We start from the raw sequence: 22613 nt of genomic DNA, 5'->3' as shown, positions 1-22613 counted from the left end.
AGTAAGCTAGAGGAAAGAACCTGTTATTAAGGAAATTAGAAGGAAGAGAAAACACACTTTCAGTATTATATTTGCCGGAAAAAGTCTGCATACGAGTGGACCTGCGTGGCATAAGCCGTGTTGTTGAGGGACGCCAAGTTCTCCGAGTGTTGTGAGAATTTAATGCGTCGTAGGACTTCCATAATCCTTTCCCCAGTGTTTAGTTAGTCAGATACATTTGCCTTCAACCTTCCCCACCATGGCCAACGGCAGCCACGCACCACAGTCGCAGAGCACGGGGTTGCTAGCAGCAGAGACACGCTGCGCAGGCCCGATCTCCTGTTAGCTCAAGGACGTCTCCCTGCCGGCTCACGTGGGGAGCTGTGCCCGACTGACGGCAAGCTGGACCTGTTACCACTGAGGGGCTTGCGGAGGCCACGGCGAAGCATCTCAGCCTTGGTTAAGTGCATCTGACACAAGAGGATAAAGCACGACATCCCCATTCTCATTAAGAGATAACAGATGGACTTCCCTAGGATCCTTTTTTTTTCTTTTTAAGCTTAATTTCACTTGCTTAAATCTTTGTCTGATGAGATGGCATCCTGAGAATGATTTAAATTGTTCTTCCGGGAATGATTATTTCTTTATCTTTGTTAGGACCTCCTCTCTATAGATTCTGTTGTCCTCGGTGATTTTAATCTCTGACTTGTCCAAATACAATAAATCTCCCTTTAATTTTTTTTTTTTTTTTTTTTTTTTTTACCCCAAGACCTGGTCTGTGGCTTTGGAAGATAAACATTACATGATGGGCTAAACACTAAAAACCAAATCAAACAAGTTTCTAAGCCATTTTCATGTGACTCCAATTTGTCCTAAAGTTCTCTGTGATCTTATTATTTCTATTTCCTTTTATGATTTAGAGGGAAAAAATGGCTTAATTGTGCTTTTAAAGTTCCTTGATTTATGCTCACCTCAGCTTATATATTACAGCTAAAAATTAAAGGCTTTTTTTCTTCTTTCTTTTTTTTTTTTTTTTTCTTTTTTTGGTATGTTCTTGCTTGCTGGTGCTAAGGAGGTTACAGGCAAACATTCCAAGGAAAGCAGACTGATATCTAAGTTCACAGACCCACATTTCTTGAGACATTTGACCTCCTGAGTTAAACTTCCTTATTGGCCAAAATATGCCTATGTGGTTTGTTTAGTTTTCAGTCTCTGGGTAAAAATTAATTAGGTCATGAATTAAAAGTTGGCGATGACTCTCATTGTTTCAAGAGAGTCTGATATATTTTAAACCCGGTGAGGTTCACAGACAAGCCGAGGGTCTTTACGTGGGCAGGGCCATTCTGTCTTTGCTGCTTATGTGAAACCACCTGTAAAGCTGAATTTGGGACATATTTGAGTGATTTATCTCAAGTCATGAAGAAAATTTTAACTGGTCTACACTTGATAGATCTTGTAATCTGGTTATTATACTGCATTTATTAATGACAATAATCATTTCCACTTTAAAAATGACCTTGCCTAATTATCTTACTGGTACACATGAAGGCTTGTTTTTCCCTTTTCATGTTTATCATGATCCATTTTTAAGTGTGATCACACGTTCATGGAAGGCGTTCCATCATCGTACGTTTCCACACCGTCCACATGGAACTGCTTGTGGTCCCAACACCGTCATCTTCCTCACCCCTCTGTCTTTCTTTACGGATATCTCAGCAGATTTCCACTTACCCTTTCATGTGCAGGTGCTTCGAGGAGCTACAAGAAGGAAAACCCCAAGAGGAACAGGGATTTTGTCTCTTTTGCTCGCTGCTATATCCCCAGTCACTGGAAGAGTGCTTGGCAAGTAGTACAGACTCAATAGATAATTATGGAGTGAACGAGCCCTCGGATGGCTTCTCAGACTTGGGGTGGTGCCCTGTCACCCTGGAGTTAACAGCTCATTCCCTGGGAGCATCTGCGTTTGTCTGTCCTCTTACTGGTCTATGATTCCTTGCAAATGAGTCTTTAGTTTCCTGATTGTCCCTGAGATGTTTCTTACCCACCTGCTCTGCATATTCATTTACTTTTACTCCTCAGGATGGACTACTACAGATCCTTATAATTACGACCTCCTCATGAATATTAAGTAAAGGCATCCATCTCATTAAAAAAAAAAAAAGTGTCGCGGATTAAGGCTAACTCACCTAGGTTGTATTCAATATGAGGAGGTTCTTTAAAAAGTAATTACTACCTACATAGTTTAAGGAAAAAGTGATCCTTTAGAGCATTTGTATAAAGCTCTAAAGTAATCTAAATGTATACCATTTTTCTCAGAGGCTTAAGGCAATAATATGTCTTCAACATTGTAAATTACAAAAATTTCATGTCTGTCCCTCTCCAGATGGGGTTAACATTTCTAATAAACAGGTTGTTCTATCCCTTAATCTTATCAAGAGGAACCTGCAACCAGAATAACACGCCAGGGAAGAGAATACTACTTCTAAACCAGGAAAAATACCAGTTTCCAAAGAGCATCCTCTCTCTACAACCCTCCACTTGGTAGAGCTGAAGTTACCAGTCAACCTGACTGCATGTTCTCTGCTGGCATGCAAGGTTCTTATAAAAAAGATATATTTTTAACTCTTAAATCTTTACTTTTTTGCACAGTGTTTCTATTTGTTTGTTTGTTTTTTAATAAGGCTCCCTGGAGGACACTTCCCTCATATCAAGAATAAGGAAAAGCTGTGCCCTTCCTCAAAGCATGGATTACTCTTATATGTCCAGCAAAATTAACTGGGTGTCTCAGAGACGTGTGCCCTGATTTCACATTACCTATGAAAACAGAGCAGGTTTTAGAGAGAATAAACAGCAGATTTTAGGTCCCACATTTTACATTTGTCATCTTTACACTCTATATTATATATATGCCCATGAATTTTTCTTAATGTTGATTTTTATTTCCTTATTCATATTCCCAACTTCTGTAAGAATGTATTGTCTCCCTTGAATCGGTGTCGACTGTAAAGGTCTTATCAGGTCCTTTATGGAAAGAACATCAGATAATATGCAAAATGTATTTTGTTTGGAAATAAAATGAATACTATGTTCCTTTTGCATGTTTGGTATAATAAAATATTGGTATATTGGTGAGGCAGACAGAGTGCAAATTCCCAGAGATGGGTCAGCCCTAAATTCCACCATATAGCTATTGTTTAGAGACTCAACAGCAGCGCCATTACCGGGCAATCAAAGAAGCTGTGTTCACTGAAAATTGACTGAAAGGCTAACATGTTATTTTAACAACCCTAGAACATCCTTCTAAAAAATAATAGAAAAAGTCACAGTTTCACATGTAATTTACGAAAGCAATTATATTGAAGTCACAGTTTTAATAGTCTATGGTTACTGTGTATTAAACCCTAAAAACAAAACAAAAAATCATCTATAATTTCATCTCTTCAAAATAATTTGTATCAATAGTACAAAGTTTCCTTCTGGGTTTTCTGTCTGTCTAGGCACATATGCAGGCATGTGGTCTAAATACATGAACCAAAATAATAATAATAATAATAATAATAATAATAATAATAAATAAATAAACAATAGTTTCTATACTGTATATAACATTTATGTTTGGTCCATTTGTTTAAATTGTGGTGTACAGTTTTTAAGTTCTATTTTTTTTTTTACCTACCCTGTCCTACGAAATCTTTCCCCGTATTTCAATAACGCAAAACATTACTTGTAATGGCGGAATAATAGATACATGATATAAGACTATTTGGATATAAGAATGTTTCCTTCCCACATACATTGCGACCTTTGGTAATTGGCCACTGGGCAAGTTATTTCTTATTGAGATATTTGATTCAAAGTCTCCGTGGGAACAATAAAATAGGTTCCAATGTCAAAATATCTGATGGAAACAGGGATCACATTAACCATGTGATCAGGAGGCAAAAATTGAACCCGGTCACACAAGGAAGAAATTAAATCCAGGCACTTACTAATTTCAGTAGCAATGATTGTTATGTTGTGCCAAACACTTAATTCTCTGTCAAGTGGCGTTGCCAGCGTTATCTTTCCATCATCTGCATTAATGTTGAACTGTCTCTCCAGGTCAGTGTGCCGGTCGATGGAAAACCTACAAAACAGATACATCTGTAATCTACTTCAATGTTTATATGATCCATATATTCCACAGCAGACCTTTAGTAATCCTTGGAGAGTCATAGTTGTGAAGTCAAATGGATTGGGAAACTCGGTGGCATCATAATTTGTGAAATAAAATGACTGAATGAGGCACAAGAAACTTAATAATTATTGTCCAAGGAGTAATTAGCCACATATGCCACGTGGAGGTCATAAACTGCCATCAGTTTCAATAGGTAGCATCTTCAAAAACGGATGCTGATGAAGAGTTAATTGGACAATCCATCACATTTATTGGACAGCTTATGATAATTAGCAGTTGCCACAAAATATCACAGAAAACAATAAACTCAAGCCCAAAGCGGGATGATGCTGGGCAGCATTTTATTTATGGCAGTTCAAAGGAAATGTGTGTTTATGTTAAACACATATTTGACTAGACAACATGTATGTGTTGTTCTTCTGGCTGCTGGTTTGTTTTGTTTTCACGTCAAGTACATATGTAGGATTTCTACTAGTTTCTGTCCATAGACATAAGATGGTGGCTTATTCTCTAGAAAGAATTTTTGAAGTTTGGAATAGATATTTGAGCATCTTTGTTACACTAGAGTCTATGAAATTAAGTTTTTAAGTGCACAGGTTAGTTGTTCCCCCTTTGAGGAAACTCTTTCAGATAAGACACCATTAAGGTATTTTGTATCTAGAACCAACGGCTTCTCATGAACACTAGGCATCAAGATAACACAGGAATTATTTTTTTCCCCAACATTTATAGCTATCCTCTTTATGCATCAAGATCTGTGTTTTGGTTATGCAATGCTGAATCCAGTAAGCTAAGTGTCTTGAGGAACACAAGACATATTTAGAAAAAACGGCCCATATATAAGCAGTGAAATAAACTAACACAGGATAGAATGGAAACAGGGGCCATTTATCACGGGCCAAGCACAGGACTAGATGCCTCCTCCTTCTTCTGTCCTGCTCTCTTTGCTTTCTCATAGAATGAAGGAAGGGTGTTGTGGACTGAAGGTTTGTGTCGCCACAAAATTCATAGGTTAAATTCCTAATGCACAGTATGAGACCTTTGGGAGGTAATCAGGGTAACATGAGGTCATGAGGGTAGGCCCTTATGATGGGATTAATGCCTTTACGAAAAAAAGGAGGAGGCACAGGATGTCTCTGCTCTCCACCAGTGAGGATACAATGAGAAGACAGTCATTCTATCTCTATCACTTATGTATTGCTGTTTGGGGGATAATTAATAGATTCACTGAACCTCAACTTTTTCACAGATCCAATATGGCTACAGACTAAAAATAAGCATAAATAAATCTCTAAGATGCGTTCTAAAAGGACCAGAGATATGTTTATCATTACCATCATCACACTCACTGGAATCACCATGTCGGATTATATGAAACTTTAACAAACTTTCCTACTTGGGAGGGGGTAGAGAAGGTCCCTTTCTTAACAGCTTGTAAATAGCATAAAACTGGAAAAACATCTGGGTGTCGTTTAAGTCTCATAACTCTAACAGGTGCAGATATTTTTCCCATTTTCTAAAGTTCCAGTTCATGACTGACTTTATGGGGTGAGTCATGAGAATTTATAAAATAGGCTATAAATACAGCCCTTTAGTAAGATCACAGGTAAGAATGTCATAATATTATGAGATTACACAATGGGAAGAACTTGATGGGGGAAAAATGGCTTTGTTGAGATTCAGTTTAAAATCTACCTCAACTATTTCAAGAAACCAGCCCCTTGCTGCCTGTGTAGACATTTCAGACATTTTATTGCCTAGTAGACTTTATGATAAAGGTTCCTAAGAATTGCCAAATGTCCCCAGAATCCTGACTCAACAGAGTCAACAAGAATGCATTCAACACCAAGTGTAGACCAGGCACAGGCTAGATGCCTCTTCCTTCTTCTGTCCTCCTCTCTCTGGTTTCTTATAGAATGAAGAAAAGAAAAATGAAACCCTTAGAGGACATTTTAAGTGACCTAACTAGTAAATACCAGAACCAGAATGAATATTCATGTTTGATTCCCTCTGAAGTCCATGTATACGCCAGCTAGTACAGGAAGGGCCGACCTTATTCACATATAAAATAGGGATGATGGGGCATCTGGGTGGCTAGTTTAAGCATCTGGCATCAGCTCAGGTCAGGATTTCAGGGTGCCAGGATCAAGCCCTGCATTGGGCTCCCTCCCAGTGGGGAGTATACTTGTCCCTCTGCCACTCCTTCCCCTCATCCTCTCTTTCTCTCAAATAAATAAATAATATCTTTAAAAAAATAGGGATGATATTAGTACTAGATAATAGGATTGCTGTGAGGACTGGGAAGAGATGGTTAGTGTGGCATGCTTTGTCCATACGTGTGTGTGGACCTCTAAATATCAGGGATCAAGGGCTCTCACACCCTTTGTGTAACAGTGACATCATCGAATGTCACCTGTGTACTCAATTTTCCAAACCCAAAATTGTGATTATTTTTATTTTAGAATGCAACCAGTTTGAACATCTTACAGATGTCTACATTATATATATACATATATATAGAATTCTTTAGCATAGCATATATTATATATGTATTACAATATATATGATTTCATATAGTGAAATATATCTAAGGAAATATGATTTATTAAATAAGATGATAAAGAATTAGATCTCTCCAGAAAGCTAGGGAATAAGAAGCCTCCATTTCCCATCTTTTTTTTTTTTTTTAATTTATTTGTCAGAGAGAGAGAGAGTACAAGTAGGGGGAGTGGCAGGCAGAGGGAGAAGCAGGCTCCCTATTGAGCAAGGAGCCTGGGGCAGAACTCGATCCCAGAACCCCGGGATCCTGACCTCAGCCAAAGGCAGACACTTAACCGGCTGAGCCACCCAGATGCCCCAAAACCTCCTGATAAGTGTTCAACCCACTTTATTTTCTAGAAAACTCTGCTCTGTGGCTTAAGGGCATGCCCTGGGTTTCTGGCTGTCTATTCTTAGGCTACCAGGACGGTCCAAGGTGGTAAAGTCCACACCCATTCATCATCTCATCATAAAGAACACGGGCCCTCGTCTCACTACCTGAGTTTGTGTTCTGATCTCATCACTTACATAGGTGTAAGTTAGTCACGCTATTCATCTGCCCCTGTCTTTGCTACTTAATCTGTAAAATGGGAATTACAATAGGTTTTGTGAGGCTTTAATGAGGTAATGCATACCAAGCACTTACTATTACAGGACCTGACACATAGTAATTGCTCAATAAATCTGTATTTAAACATCTGTAATGTTTCACTACTTATCTGGACATGATAATACGTTTCTCCTGATGGTTCCCTATCCCCCTCTCTGGTCCAAAGTTGCACCCCTTTCATGTCTTGGCTCTCCTGTCCCTCAACAAGTTCATCTGGGTTCTCATGTCAGTAGAAGCAAACACATAAAAGATGTCAGCTTCAGGGATGAAAAATAGAGCCGAGAAGGGAGAGCAAGTGGGGACATGATACCTGCACCTCTGGCACCGTTCATTTAGGTCTTCATTTTCCCACCAACTTTTCTCTGTCTCATGAACTCACCATTGCAGGTTCAAAGACTTCCTGGACACGTTCAATTTTGTATTAATATGGAACAACATATGATCATTTTTTAATGGCAGTTAAGATTAACTACATTTTTGACATTTTTTATAATTTGTTACATAGCTAACGATTACACTAAAAAGGAACCAAAAGCGCACCACGTTCAGGAATGTTCTCAGGAGGTGCTTGCTCCACCCTACGTCCCCACCACACGCACACATTCCAGGGCCACCCACTGCATCTCTGGCTGCAAAGAACCAGCTTGCTTGCCTCTGGTCCTCTGAGCTCCCAGCATCCACATCATCACCTCTCCTCCCACCCACTCACTCCACCATATGATATGGTCACATCAGCAGCAATAAAGGGCAACACTCACATCAGAAACTAATATAGGCTCTTTCCTTAGGTCGATTAATGGAAAATAATTCCAAAAAGTCCAGAGTGAATTAAGAAAGCGAACCTGGGGTAACAACTGAAACTTGAGGAGGATCCAGTGTACTCTGTAAAATCTCAAAATGTCACAGTTTGGCTAGATACCTGGGAAGTAGACCCATAAGCCACTCTGTTTCCTGGGATTCCCTGTGAGTATCTGAGTAGCAGCACATAAGCAGAAGAAGCGAAATCAGAGAAATGAGAACCTCTAGCAGAATCTCACTCAAATTATGTAACTATTCATAATCTCACAGACTCCTCTGTAAATAGGAGGGAATATCTTCCTCGCAGAGTGGTGGTTTGCAGTAAATGAGTTGATATATGACTCACATTAGGCAAATAAATAAATGAGCAATAAAATAAATGATGAACCAATTCTTCAATCTGTAAGAGATGCCTTCAAGCCCAGACTTAACTGTAGACATAAATTTCTGGAAATGGAAATATATAAATAAGGACTATCATTCACATCCCTTGGGAAAGGGAGAATTTCACATGTGACCCTAGAGAGCTATCCTAGAACCCTTTGCGATGTCCATCGCTACCAGTCCTCACCTCTGCACGATACCTGCTACTCCTCTGAGTACCTCCATGGAGCACAGGCTCTCGGCTGATGAAATGAAGGGCTATTCTGGGTTCCACAGCTCACAGCTCACCCACAAGGAGCCTTCTGCATGTGACCTGAGCCACTGTCTCCTCAAGGATGTCCTTTCTATTTTCTTTTTTTTTTTAATTTTTATTTATTTATGATAGTCACAGAGAGAGAGAGAGAGAGAGAGAGAGAGAGAGAGAGAGAGAGAGGAAGAGACACAGGCAGAGGGAGAAGCAGGCTCCATGCAGGGAGCCCGACGTGGGACTCGATCCCGGGTCTCCAGGATCGCGCCCTGGGCCAAAGGCAGGCGTCAAACCGCTGCGCCACCCAGGGATCCCTCTATTTTCTGCAGTTAAACATCTGCCGGACTTTCACTCTCCTTAGGACAAGGAGAAATTTTCGATTCATGTATTGTAGTATCACGTTGGTTGGATCTTGCACTGCAGTTACTCAATGACTCATTGTGGAAAGGATGTACAATACAAATATTTATCAAGCACGGATTGTTACTATGTGTGAAATATGGTGCTAAGGAAATGTAAGGAAAAAGAATCCATGGGTTAGGGAAAGAATAAAAAATGAGAAAGAACTATTTTGTTCATGTTATATCTACTGAAAAATTCAATGCTTCCTAATTCATGTCTTCAAAGTCACAGGATCTGTATCTCTGGTACTGAAGTCTCCATTCTAATTTCTCAAAAATATGCATGTTTTGGATTTGCTGTTCCTTTGCAGAATTACTTAAAATGTGTTAGACAAAAGATCTCGTTTTTTGAGAATAGAATACACTTTGGAGAGTCATCTTCCTGCCAGAGTAAGAAGGAACTTCTTATTAACACAGTGGGAAGTGGCATGTGAGAAAATGGGCTCCTTGGGTCATGTTAACATCAATTCTAATGATGGAAGTTTTGGAAATAGACATTCTCCGTCTAGTACAATGAATATGTTTTAGAAGCCCTATTTAAACTTTCTCATTTTATTCCAACAAATTCCCTGGTTTGCTTCCACAGCACTGTTTCACTAACCTACAGTACTATGTCTTGCAAGTAAATGGCAAGAACTTCTATCATCTTACTCTGTGAAATTAAGGCTACAGATGCAAGAAAAGACCTACCTAGATGCATAGCACCTTGTGTGGAGATTCATTCAACCTACAGTATTCTGACCATGAGCACAAACTGATGTCACCAGTTTATCCAATTAAAGGGAGCTTGTAGGGTTCAGAAGTAAATATAAGGAGATACCAATGGTGAAGGGGCTGAGAATAGATCAAAGCAGACAACGGATAGCCTTGTGTGGGAAACAGCATCCTATTCTGCATGCTGCTCCCATTTTATATTGAATGGCCATTAAATCACCTGAGTAATATGTTTCCTCCATTAACTCAGTTGAACTATTTATACTTCATACCAACATTAGGCACCAAAATCCAACTTGTGTGTTTTCTTGTCCATATCCAAATATTTTACCTACATACTCATCTAAAGCATCTTCAACCTCCTCTTACCAATCACACCACCAACACTATGTGCAGAGGCCCTGTATCCCCTGTTCAACTGCGGCTCCGTGGTCTGTAACAATGGCAAGAACATTTTAAGCATTTTTATAACTAAGGTCCCAAAGCCAGGGAGTATTCCGTTTCCCTGCCAGTGACTTTGGTGCAACATGAGCAAACTGTGCAAGGTAAACTGTGGAGTGTACACAAGGTGCTGCACCGATTACCTTGACAATCAGATAAAGTGATAACAGTTTTCCTTAAAAAAAATTAGCCCAGACTATATTCTTTCCACTGTAATATTTGTGAAACGCCTGCTGATTTTCCCGGGAAATGGCGCTTCCATTCCTAACTTCTCTGTGAAGCCACGTGATATAGCCAACCCTCAGTTTCTTCATCTAAAAATGAGAACAACATGATTGTCTTTTTTTAAAGGTTAAGGTGAATCCCAAATTAGGTAACGCGTTCTAAATTTACTCACACTTTTTAAAAGTGGTTTTACACTGAGCCTTTATCATTATTTCCAGAAGGGGCTCTGCCAAATCTCCAGGTATTTTTAAACAATAGCGACATATTTGAAAGATTCTGGTTTTTGGTGTTCATATGGAGAAAGACAATGTTGTCATATTTCGACTTGCTTTTTTTCACCTAAAGAGTGAAGCAGATGCACCCAACACAATCATCCTCAGGTACCTTTTACTTAATTTAGGGTCAAATATAGAAATCTCAGATTACAAATCTGTCAGTTCAGAGGAGATCCTATTTTCTGTGTGTGTTTTGTTTTGTAGTTCCATTTTTATCTTGGAAAAATAGAGACCAAAAGCCAGAGTCTTGTGTACAACTTTCTTTAGTCACAGAGCCAAAAAGAACAACAACAACAAAAGAATTCTTTAGAGTAAATCCCAGGCAAAATTTGATGCATGGTTAATACTTCAATATGTATATAATCTCTTTGGAGAAATTCTAATTGTCTGAGTCATCAAAATAATCATTCATAACTGAAAACTCTAAACATGATATGATTGTAAAAATATGGGGGAAAAGTAGAATGCAGATTTACACAATGTGAAGGGATTAAAAGCAACATTTTTATTCTTTTTTAAAATTTCAATAAAGTTTTAGTGGCTGCTTCATGGAGCCAAGTGAGATGCTAAATGTTTGAATAAAAACTCTCTTCTTGGACACATCGGTGTGACCTTATTGCTTACAATGAAAAGTGGCAAGCTGTGTAATGAAGTAATGTTCACACTGCAGTGAGCTAAGTGAGTTAAGCCAGCCTGGACTGAGTGAGGTGTAGTTAGAGGTGACACTAGGAGGGTGCAGCACCTGTCTGGGGACACAAGAATGAGCAGGACTTTTCTAGGTAGAATATGCAGGCACAGCATCCTCAGCAGAAGAAATGCAAGCAGAAAATCTTGAGTTTAAGTCTGTTTAGGAATCTATGAAATTAAAGGACTAGACAAGTGTGGGAAGAGCTCAGGTCCGACAGGTGAGTGTTCTATCACTTCATTCCCATCCTTTCCTTCCATCTCAGCTCTTCCTTTCTTCCTTCCTTCCTTTACTTCCTTATTGAGTATCGCATGTACAAGGAAGGCAGCATTGTATTAGGTGCAAAGACAGGTATGGCCTCACGCTCATGTCACTGAGTCTATAGATGAAGAAAGACAATGAAAGTAAGTCTTTTCAAAGCTTACAGTGACTATTCATGAAGACAACAAAGAAAAAGGCTGAGATGCATAAAATATTAAAATTATTCATATCAAAAGCAGCAGCAAATGTGAAAAGTCTGAGTTAGGAATATGTTCACTGTGCTCAAAGACCTTAACAAAGCATGGTGTGGCTGAAGTTCAGGATTCAACAGGGGAAGGACATCAAGAAACCCATCATGAAGGGGGTACGTGGGCGGCTCAATGGTTGGGCGTGACCCCGGGGTCCCAGGATTGAGTCCTGCATCGGGCTCCCTGCATGGAGCCTGCTTCTCCCTCTGCCTGTGTCTCTACCTCTCTCTCTCTCTCTCTCTCTGTGTCTCTCATGAATAAATAAATAAAAACTTAAAAAAAAAAAGAATCAATCATGAAGGATGTTAGAAAGTCCTTTTGCCTGTGGGGGATTTTTTTTTTTTTTTTTTTTTTTTTTTTTTGGTACCTGTAGGGAATGGTGAACCATTTGAAGAAATATAGCAGGAAACTGGTAGGATCTAAGCCACAGCTGAATTTCATAGATCTTTCTGTGATGTAGAAATATGCTCTGAGCTGACCAACATGGTAACTACTTGTTACATGTGGCTGCTTAGCCCCTGAAACCTAGCTAGCATAATTGAGCAATTGGAATTTGTATTTTGTTTAGTTTAAATTAATTTTATTCCAATTCAAAGAGCCACATGTGACTAGTGACTAATCTGTCGGACAACACAGATCTACACTGACTTAGAGATTAGTTTGGCAGCTGTGTGGATATCAAGGGGTCGGAGGCAGGCAAATGGGATGTTTGTAAGTGCTCACATTAGAGATGATGGTGTTGGGAGTTTAGAAAGTAAAATAAACAAAACATGGTGAATATTTGGATGTGGAAAGTAAAGGAGATGGAGAAATGCTGAAGAAATGCCCTTATGGAAGGCTCACAGCCTCTTCCTCTTCTCAGGGGGAATCCAGAGTGAAGAGCATCCGTTGAATTCTCTTCTATACCTTTCTGGGGCTGCCCATCATGTCAATAATGACTTTTCTATATATGAAGTATATTCAGAGTTGATGAAGCTACATTAACAATAAAACAGAGATAGTGTGGGGAAAGAAAGCACCTCCTGTAGCACTTTTGACTTCCTAATTTTCAGCTTCTCTGCTAAACCCCATATATTAATTTCTTATTTGATCCTCCATATAAATGACTCGAGTAGCCCATACAAATTGTCCTGACTCTCAATGTCTGTGGTTGTAAAATGTAGATAATACCCATTTTTTCCTCAGTCATAAAGTTAGATACTAAATATCATATCCTGACCATAGTATCTGACACTGAGCATTAGACAGCTATGAGGATAGTGGTATTTGATTATATATTTGTCCAATTTTGGGCAAAATCATCAGTGTAAGAAAAAAAAAAAGTAGTGTTTATGGGAAATATGCATGCCCAAGGAATAATAAGAGTGGTACATAACTATATTAAAGTAAGTATTTTTTTAATGTCATAAAGTTACATATGCACTGAAAATTTCATTGGACATTTAGTACATTTAGGCTCCTTTAGTAAATGCTAAGGAGTTAGGGTAAATGCTGGGAATTAACAAGCAGATAAGATGCGGCCTTTAACTCTTACGGGCTGAAAATACATTTATACTGAAAGAGCTTGTTTACCTAACTGTCATACAATAGCACTAATACAAGCACACCATTCCACTGCTCAAGCAGATGTAATTCTCTCAAGGGAGACAAAAGTCTTTTCCACCAAAAAGACTCCTCCCTAGACACAATGCCTGCCTTGCGCATCTAAGCAAGTGTAAAGTCTAATATCAAACACTTGATGTTTAATAGAGGTGATCCAGACAGGCTTCCTCTTTTTCCAGTGAGCACATCTCCCACACGTCAGGACTCTCCAGGTCCTGCTCCCTTTCCATACCTGCTATGTCTAATTTCAGGCCTTTGGCTTTGGAATGACAATTAGGTCTTTCACTCATTTGCACTATTAAACTTATTTTCCATTACTTTGACCCTCATTAAGGACTTTCCTAAATCTTATTCTCATTTTCTGTGAAGCTACTCACCTCAGCAGACCATCCCAAAACTTGATTTGAGCCCTAAGGCCCATTTGGAAGGCACTTCAACTTGAACTATTTCACTCCCCAGCCAAGCGGCTCCAGACACATAGACTAAAGCTAATAAACTTCTGATAGCTGGATGGAAATGGCATTTCTCCATTTTTAAGATCTTCTCTTCTAAAATATGCAATGTAATGTTTTCCTCTGTAACACTATGTCAAATCTGATTGTCCTTTATCAAAAGCAAGGTTGTATAATACCCAGTGTCAAATCAGAGTGTAGAAATATAAGAAAAAATAATGGCTCGGTTGAAAGGACTCCCATAAATATTTGAACATCAGATAAGGATGTCAATCTCCCCTTGTTGGGATGCAAAATAGAAGGTTTATTTTGCTTTACAACAATGTTAGATAATACTGCTATCTTTGTCTCTCTTGGAATATAAACATTATTATCAAATTTTGTTCCCTAGAGGAAACAAAGACTTCACCAATCAGAAAACGAAAACAAACAAAAAAATCACAGAAACTTTTAAACCCAAGATCAGCACTTTCTAATCTTTCTTTCTAGATTATTATGCTATTTTTACCACTGTAGATCACTTGTTTTACAATATTTGATGACATTTTATGAATACATGCAGCTCCATGGTGCTGGATACTTACTGCCCTACCACAGCGGTAGCATTTCAGCTGAGTCATCTGCACCCATTTGCATCCCAAAATGCAGAGCAGAGATATATTTGCCTAAAGGAAGATGCCATAGTGTGGTGGGAACATGGGTTTGGGAGCTACATGGCTAGCAGTAGGAATCTAGTCAAATCACCTCACTAATAAAGAGGCCTCGTGCTCTTCCCCACGACTGACATGGCAACACACCGTGCAGCTCTTCCTTCAAGGAAGGAACCCTGAGCCGTGTGGAGAGGGGTCAGTAGGCGGCCTTTAGCTATCCACTCCTTAGTCTGGGAGCCTAAGCTCAGAGTTTATCTGGAGATGAAGCAAGACAGGGGTAAAGGCCCTTCTGGCATGATGCATCACTCCTCTGGTGACTAACATCCATTCCAGAGACCCAGTGCTTTGGGCCACGGTTGTTTGCTGGGACTGTGATGCAGTCTGATTTCTCCCCCGCGCTCATCCTGCTCTTTGTCTCCTTCCATCCACGGGTGCTGATGCCTACCAAACCTCCTGTACTTCAGACCCCATCTACTTCCAGGGAAAACCACCTATAATAATTTGTTTCATGCAAACAGAATACGTGATGATTCAAAGAGTTAATGAAGCAGAAATGAGATACGTATGAAGGCACTATACTAAACTCCTAAATAGGCAAGGATAAAGATCCACAGATGACTTCCAGTGTCACTCACTGAGTATCTGCTCTGGCATTGGAGCCTGCATGTTAGAGTTTGTTGAGCGGACCACAGCCAGTCTAGTCCAAGTGAATTTCTACTTCATGCCGTCTTACACTTTTAGATAGAGAAACATTGCTACTCAGAGAATTTACCAAGACACTGCAATGCAGAGACCAGGGTTTGGCTAAGGCAGTCACCGGCCTCAATTCCGAAAACCCCTGTATTGTAGTCATTACTGAGGTCTGTGGAATGGAGAAAAAATGGGGTTTTATAATAAACTCATGCAAGAAATAAGTAAATGCCCCACTCCAAGCATCACAGCACTTTTCAGGATACCTTTTGTAGCCTGTAAGGATAGTTATGAGGATGGGCCCCAAAGCTGCACTAAACAAAACCTGAGTTTTCTGGCAGATTCAACATGAGTATACAGCACCGAGAGTCCCATGTGGACCGTTGTCCCAAGTGCCCTCAGGAAAGTGTGGGAGATGCCAATTCCCGTCACATATAGCTGGATTCTCATACGAAGAATTTCTTTGACTGCTACAGGTTTTTTTAAAAAAATATATTTAACTCTTTTTATCTTTAGGGAGTTTCTGAGATAGAATAAGACCCCAGAATGATATGGGAACCAACTATTCAAATTCCTGATGGGAATCCAAACCCTTATTTGTCTAGTGTAGGGGTTGGCAAACTTCTTTGTAGAGTAAGTATTTTAGGCTCTGCAGGCCATTCTGTCTCTCCCACAGCTACTCAACCATGCAGTTGTTGGGCATAGAAGAATGAGGATGGTTGTATTCCAATACAATTTCATGTAAAAAAAACATGTAGTAGATCAGCTTAGGAACACGGACTATACAGTTTGCTGACTCCTGGCCTAAGGTGATAGAGTCAAAGTATTCACTAAAGTCATGACCTACAGAAGGAAAACAAAGGGGGGTGGGGGGAGGAAGCCTCATATAGTAACAAAAAAGATACATATTCTGCTACACTTGGAGGAATAAGTCTTGTGATCCAGTGCAAGGCTCATTGCATTAACATCTAGGGCAAGGACCAGCGCCGGAGCCTGAGTGTCCCTCCCTCACACCGTATGCTCCAGATGCTCTGGAAAACCACACAGACTTCTAAGACTGAATGCGCTGCTTTCATTTTTTTTCTTTCTTAAAAAGTGCAAGGCACTTTGGCAAATTAACATACCTATGAAGTCCTAGTGTAAAGAAACTTGAGTTCAAAGTGATCTGGCCACAGTGTCTTTAATCCCAATAGTGTCCCTTAGAACACAGTTAGGGAGATGCTGCTCTTGGAGAAAGGCAACGTATGTCTACTTTTCAAATTTAACAGGCATAAATGCACTTTTATGTAACAAGAAATATTTTGCTAAACATTGGTTTTCAGCCTCTATATGGAAAATTTATAGGAAGATGCAATTTTGAGCCAACTGCAAGTGAAGATGCTATTTAGAGCCACTTATAATGAAATAAACCCCTTAGTTATGAATCAGTTATTATATTTCACTGAACTCCAACTGTTTCTTTCTCACTGCTTAATTTCATTCTAGCTTTTGTTATTATGCCTAAAGAAACCATTTTAACATTTTCTCACATGCACTTTTAGTATCAAAAATTCCATCTACAAGTTTTCAGCTTTTTGCCTCTAATTGCTCCACTGGTTGCTCTAACTGCTTTAATAAATAATATTATCTGGTTCTGCTAGTCCCAGGATTCTAAGGTCCCTGCATCACATATTATTTATTATTCCTCAAGGAGAAAAAGGAGCCCGTTTCAACCCAAAGCATTTCTTTAGAGAAATAGAGAGAGGAAGAGGGGAGAGGGGATGAGAGTAAAGAAATATATATATAGTCCACTATCCAAATTAATATGAGGTTCTCTACAGTGTGAGATAGTTCCACTTTAGCATCACTAGATATCTATAGTTGCTTCTATTCAAATCCATTATGAAACTGGAAACTTCTCCCTACATGTGACCCTAAAGTTCCATCGTCTATCTTTATTTATCATTTTTAGATAGCATGCATCTAATTAGTGAAATGTGAGAAGCTTGGGTTTTCCATAGCTATTCACCAGCCTCCCTACTATAGAATAAGGTCCATGAGAGCAGAGGCTTTGTATTCACAGAAATTCCCTAGATAAGTGTGAGTTACAATGATATTAGTTGTACAAAATAAATAAACCCTATATAACACACAGCACAAAATAAAAAAATGTCTTGCTAAACATTGGTTTGCAGGCTTTATATGGAAAATTTATAGAAAGATGCAATTTTGAGCCAACTGCAAGTGGCTCAACATATATATGTGTATGAATGACTGAATAGCTATCTGACTAAATAAATGTATGACTTAATTTACGCATTAATCACTGATAGTTGAATTAACAAGTACAGTCAGTTCTTTTGGAACAATGAAGAGTTGGTACTTCCGAATTGGGAGTCAAACTGTTATCTGCTAAGGGTGTGCAGGAACTAAATGATCAAGTTTTAATTATTTTAAAAAGACTCAGTCATTGCACAGATCCTTGCATACTATTGGTGAGAATCCAAAGACATGCAGCCTCTATGGAAAACTGTATGGGAGTTCCTAAAAATTAATTTATAATAGAATTACCATATGATCCAGCAATCTCACTTCTGGGTATTTATCCAAAACAACTGAAATCAGGATCTCAAAGAGAGATTAGCATTCCTATGTTCACCGCAGCTCTCTTTACAAGAGCCAAGATGTGGAGACAAGCTAAATGACCATCAACAGATGAATCAAGAAAGAAAATGCAGTATATATTAGAATGGAATGCTTTTCAGCCTTAAAAAGAAGGAATTTCTATACTGTGTCACAACACAGGTGAATCTGGAGAACAATATGCTAAGTGAAATAAGCCAGTCACAGAAGGATAAGTACCACATGCCTCTACTTACAGGAGATAATCTAAAATCATCAAATTCAAAATAAATAAATAAATACATACATACATGCATACATAAAAGAGCCAAATTCATAAAAGTATAGAATGGTGGTTGCCAGGGGCTGGGGGGAGGGAGAAATGGAGAGTCACTAATCACTGGGTATAAAGTCTTAGTTACACATGATGGGTAAGTTCTAGAAAGGTGCTGTACACCACCGTGCCTAGAATTAACAGTACTATATCATGCACTTAAAAATCTGTTAAAGGGTAGCATTTATGTAGTCTTTTTATCACCAAAAAAAAAAAATTCTAATATTAAATTAAAACAGACAAAAAAACTAGGTCCTTACCAAAAATGGGAGTTAGTATAAAACTGAGAAGAAAGTCAGTCAATACACAGTCTACCCTGGTGCCAGGCTCTCCACTGTGTGAAATACTCCCACATTTGCATCATTGGACATGGGGTTGTAAAGAGAGTGTTTTCAGGAAAAGAGCTCATTAACAGCAAGCCAGAGAACTACAGTGAATCATAAAAGTGCCCAAGTACAAGTAGGAAGAAAACAATGCACTCTCTTATGCTAAGTGGGCACTTCCATTCAGAAGAGGACTTAGGACAACAGAGCACTGTGGCTACCATGGTCATGTGTCACTCTACTGTGCCTGCTGAATGGCCACCATCCCCACTTTTATTTTAAGCAGCTTGTATAGCCTTACTTAAGGTGAATGCTCTGAAAGAAACAGGAAGCAACTATCAAAAAAAAAAAAAAAAGCCCAGTCACATGTCATCTCAACACCATGGTAACACCAAATACACACTTGAAATAAATTTATTTAAAGGACAAAATGAACCATAGAAGACTCACATGAAGGCACTGAATTATATTTTAACACTTACTCTGTGCTGAGGATTTTTACCTTACAGATAAACAGTTAACTGCTTAGAACAGCATTTCAAAGTGTCTGTCACAAAGTACGGGCTCAGGAAACCTGAGCTGTCATCATCCCACTCCACATGGAAACGCCAGAGCACAGCGAAGCATGCACAGGCATGGCAGCGAATGGTTAGAAGAAATTTAGGTTTAAATCCTGGGCCTGCACCCCCTACGGTAAAATCATACACAGGGAATCCATCCTTTTAGAACCTCAGCTTCCTTCTCCCTAAAACTAAAATCATACTATTTCACAGCATTTTTTGTGTGTGTGTGTGAAAAATAAGTGAAATGATGCACAGCAGGAACTTAGCACAATGTCTAATTTATGCTATTGTTAGACCATTGTTTCTTCTTTTACCTCCTTAACCACAACTGGGTTTACAGCCAGTAGGAACAAACCCATACAAAGGCGCTAGACTGATGAGCAAGGAGCTCTCCATCCATATTCTGGTTAATGCCACAGACCTGGGATATTCCCCTTCCTTGTTGATATGCGTCTCAAATGGAATGAGGCCATTTAGAGAATGAGAGGTTTACGATTTCAATTAAAATCGGTCCTGCTAAGCTGTTCCAACAAGTGGAGATACGGTCACTGAGATCAGAGGGGACGAGCGTGTGTGGCAGAGGGACAGAGGGCAGGCATTGTGTTGTCAGAAAAACCCAGGCATGCAGCAAAGTTCCACTCTTGATTATTTGTGTGATACTCAGCAATTGGGCTTTTTATCCATAGTTTCATCATCTGTTAAGTTACTGAGTATATATGTTACTGTACAGAAGTGTTAGGGGATGCGATGAGTGCATCTGGCACACCCTTGGCACGGCTGGGCACTCCCTGGTAACAACAGCACGGTAGCAGCAGCAGCAAATTACACTAACTGAGGTTAAGTAGCCTCTTTAGCCAGTAACTGTTATAGGAAAACAGATAATGCTGCACAGTCAGCAACCCTAGGAGAAGAATCTCTGTCTAAATAAGCACTGGATTTTCCATTTACATTTGTGATATATCGACCGTGGCTTTATTAGCCAGCGACGCTGATAGCTGCTACATTTTTAAATCCAGTAACTTCATTTATTTCAGGAACCCTGTGAGGGACACAATATTATCCCAAAATACAGATGAAGAGACTGAGTCTCAGAGAAGTCCAGAGAACGGCTGCCGGAGGAAGTTGCAATGATAGGATTTGAGCTTTAGTCTACGCAAGTTCAAAACATATCAACTTTTAAATAATTTACCCGTCATTATTTGATATTACTGAGAGATATATGATATTGAAAAAAGTAGCAAATGTTTAATAAATGTTCCGGGGGGGGGGGGGCTGAGGCTCTCTATGTCACTTTCTGTTCTCTCCTGAAAGGGAATATACAGATACACGTACAGACACAGATACAGATGGGAGAGGGAGAGGGAGAGGGAGAGGGAGAGGGAAGAGATAGAGGGAGAGATAGAGTGAGAGGGAGAGGGAGAGATAGAGGGGGAGGGAGAGAGAGAGAGGAAGAGGGAGGGAGAGGGAGAGATAGAGGTAGAGATAGAGGGAGAGATAGAAGGAGAGATAGAAGGAGAGATAGAGGGAGAGGGAGAAGAAGAAGAGAGGGAGAGATAGAGATAGAGGGGGAGATAGGGGGAGATGGAGAGACAGAGATAGAGGTAAAGGGAGAGATACATGGAGAGACAGAGATAGAGGTAGAGGGAGAGATAGAGGAAGAGGGAGAGATAGAGGAAGAGGGAGAGATAGAGGGAGAGATAGAAGGAGAGATAGAGGTAGAGGTAGAGGGAGAGGCAGACAAAGAGGGAGAGGGAGAGATAAAGAGAGATAGAGGAAGAGGGAGAGATAGAGATAGAGGTGGAGGGAGAGGGAGAGACAGAGGGAGAAGGAGAGGAAGAGGGAGAGGGAGAGGTCTAAGTGTAAGAATTTTAAAGCACACGATGTTTCCAGCTTGACAAGTTGCCCTAAAAAGAAGTTGAGTCGTCTGGGGAGTGGGCGAGCCCATATGGGACTGGCCGTGTAAGGGGCGAATGCCACAGTAAATGCCCGTCTCCCGCTGGAGGGCAGGTAAACATTCCCCTACAAGGTGGGTGAAATGCAAGAGTTGTGAAGAGGCCATGAGGCCTAGCTATTTGTTACTCAGTAATTCCCTGAATATCTGTGTCCTCTAGTTCTGTTTAAAAAGGTTAAACGGCTCTAAATCTGTCTGCTAGGCTCCTAAGGAACCGTGCATTGCTCTGGCTACTCAGGAAATGTAATTTTCTACCGAAATTAAGCAGTTGTGTAAAGAGAGAGGAAGCTGCTCTCCAAAACCCAATGAGTTGGGGTTGTGGGGGGGAGCGGGGGGCAACAACCGCAGGCCAGCAGACCGGTGCTGGCAGCATCCTCACCCGCGCAGCGCCCCGCCTGCATTCCGGCCTGGGTGGGGCCTGCCTTCCGAACCCCACACAGCAGGGCCCTGTGGTAGCCCTGACACCGTGTCCACCGCCCCCCCACCGCTGGGTGGGGCCCCGGGTGCCACAGAGCACTCGCTCGCCCACAGACTAGCAGAGGCACAGACACGTGCGTGTCACTGGAGGCGCTTTATCTGCCCGTGTCTCCTGGTGACACAGCCACACGTCCCCGCTAGGCTGCCTGTAAGAGGGCAGCTGGTGCTCAGCAGCTTCAGGCCCCCCACCTCCACCTGCCTCTGAAAGCCGGGGCGCCTGGTGGCACTGCGGGCTCAGCATCCGAGTATCCAGGTCGCTCAGGCCGTGCTCTGGGGTCGCCATCGAGCCCCGCGAGTGGCTGGGCTCCCCCCTGCTGCTTGGGACTGCCCCCCTCGGCCCCTCCCTACCTCCCTTTCTAAAAACCTAAAATAAAATGAATGCAAAGCACTGGTCATAATACAAATACAAACAGCAGTAACAGCAGGAGCTGCTCCGATGACTGTCATCGCCCGATTGCCCGGGCATTGGAATCAGTGTCCAGAGACCTCCAGGCTGTGTCAGTAAGTGGACAGGTGACAACGGGTGTAGGGCACGCGGCCGGTCGCCTGCCTCGGCCCCGCAGGTGTAGGGCATGTGGCTGGTCGCTTGCCTTGGCCCCGCAGCTCTGCCAAGTGGAGTCCAGGGGGCAGGGCTCAGGTCAATGCTGCTGCCACGCTCGGCCCTCGTGGGACATGGCCCCGCGGACTGACCCCAGTCCCCAGGGCCCTGGCATAGCCCCGCTGGGACATCACATGTCCCCTGCTGGAGGAGCAGAAATCCTGCCCCTGGGCCGGCCAGGCCCCTCCCTGCTGCCTCACTGGGCCTCCTGCTTTCGACGGCATCCTGTCCTGTCCTGTCCCGGGCCCTGTCACACAAGGTGCAGCGGCCGTGACTTAGGGGGACCCCGCCTGTACCCACGTCGGCATCTCCCTGCAGAGCCACTTCTCAACCTCCGCAGATGGGCGGGCAACGGGGAGCCGTGCATCCGTGGTCTCCTGGGCATCGAG

The 22613-nt window shown here is 41.1% G+C and overlaps 1 protein-coding gene across 3 annotated transcripts in view; it reads right to left on the bottom strand.

Moving 5' to 3' along the window:
- CDH8 (cadherin 8) overlaps positions 1-22613 on the bottom strand; it is a 362680-nt gene that overhangs the window by 135008 nt on the left and 205059 nt on the right. For all 3 annotated transcript variants that reach the window (XM_041772883.1, XM_041772882.1, XM_041772884.1), the window contains one exon: positions 3969-4105. In XM_041772883.1, coding sequence (XP_041628817.1) covers positions 3969-4105 — 137 coding nt within the window. The remainder of the gene's footprint in view (positions 1-3968; positions 4106-22613) is intronic.

Source organism: Vulpes lagopus, chromosome 10 (assembly GCF_018345385.1).
Source record: "Vulpes lagopus strain Blue_001 chromosome 10, ASM1834538v1, whole genome shotgun sequence".
In the NCBI taxonomy this organism is placed as follows: Eukaryota; Metazoa; Chordata; class Mammalia; order Carnivora; family Canidae; genus Vulpes; species Vulpes lagopus.
This window is presented reverse-complemented; position numbering and strand designations above follow the sequence as displayed.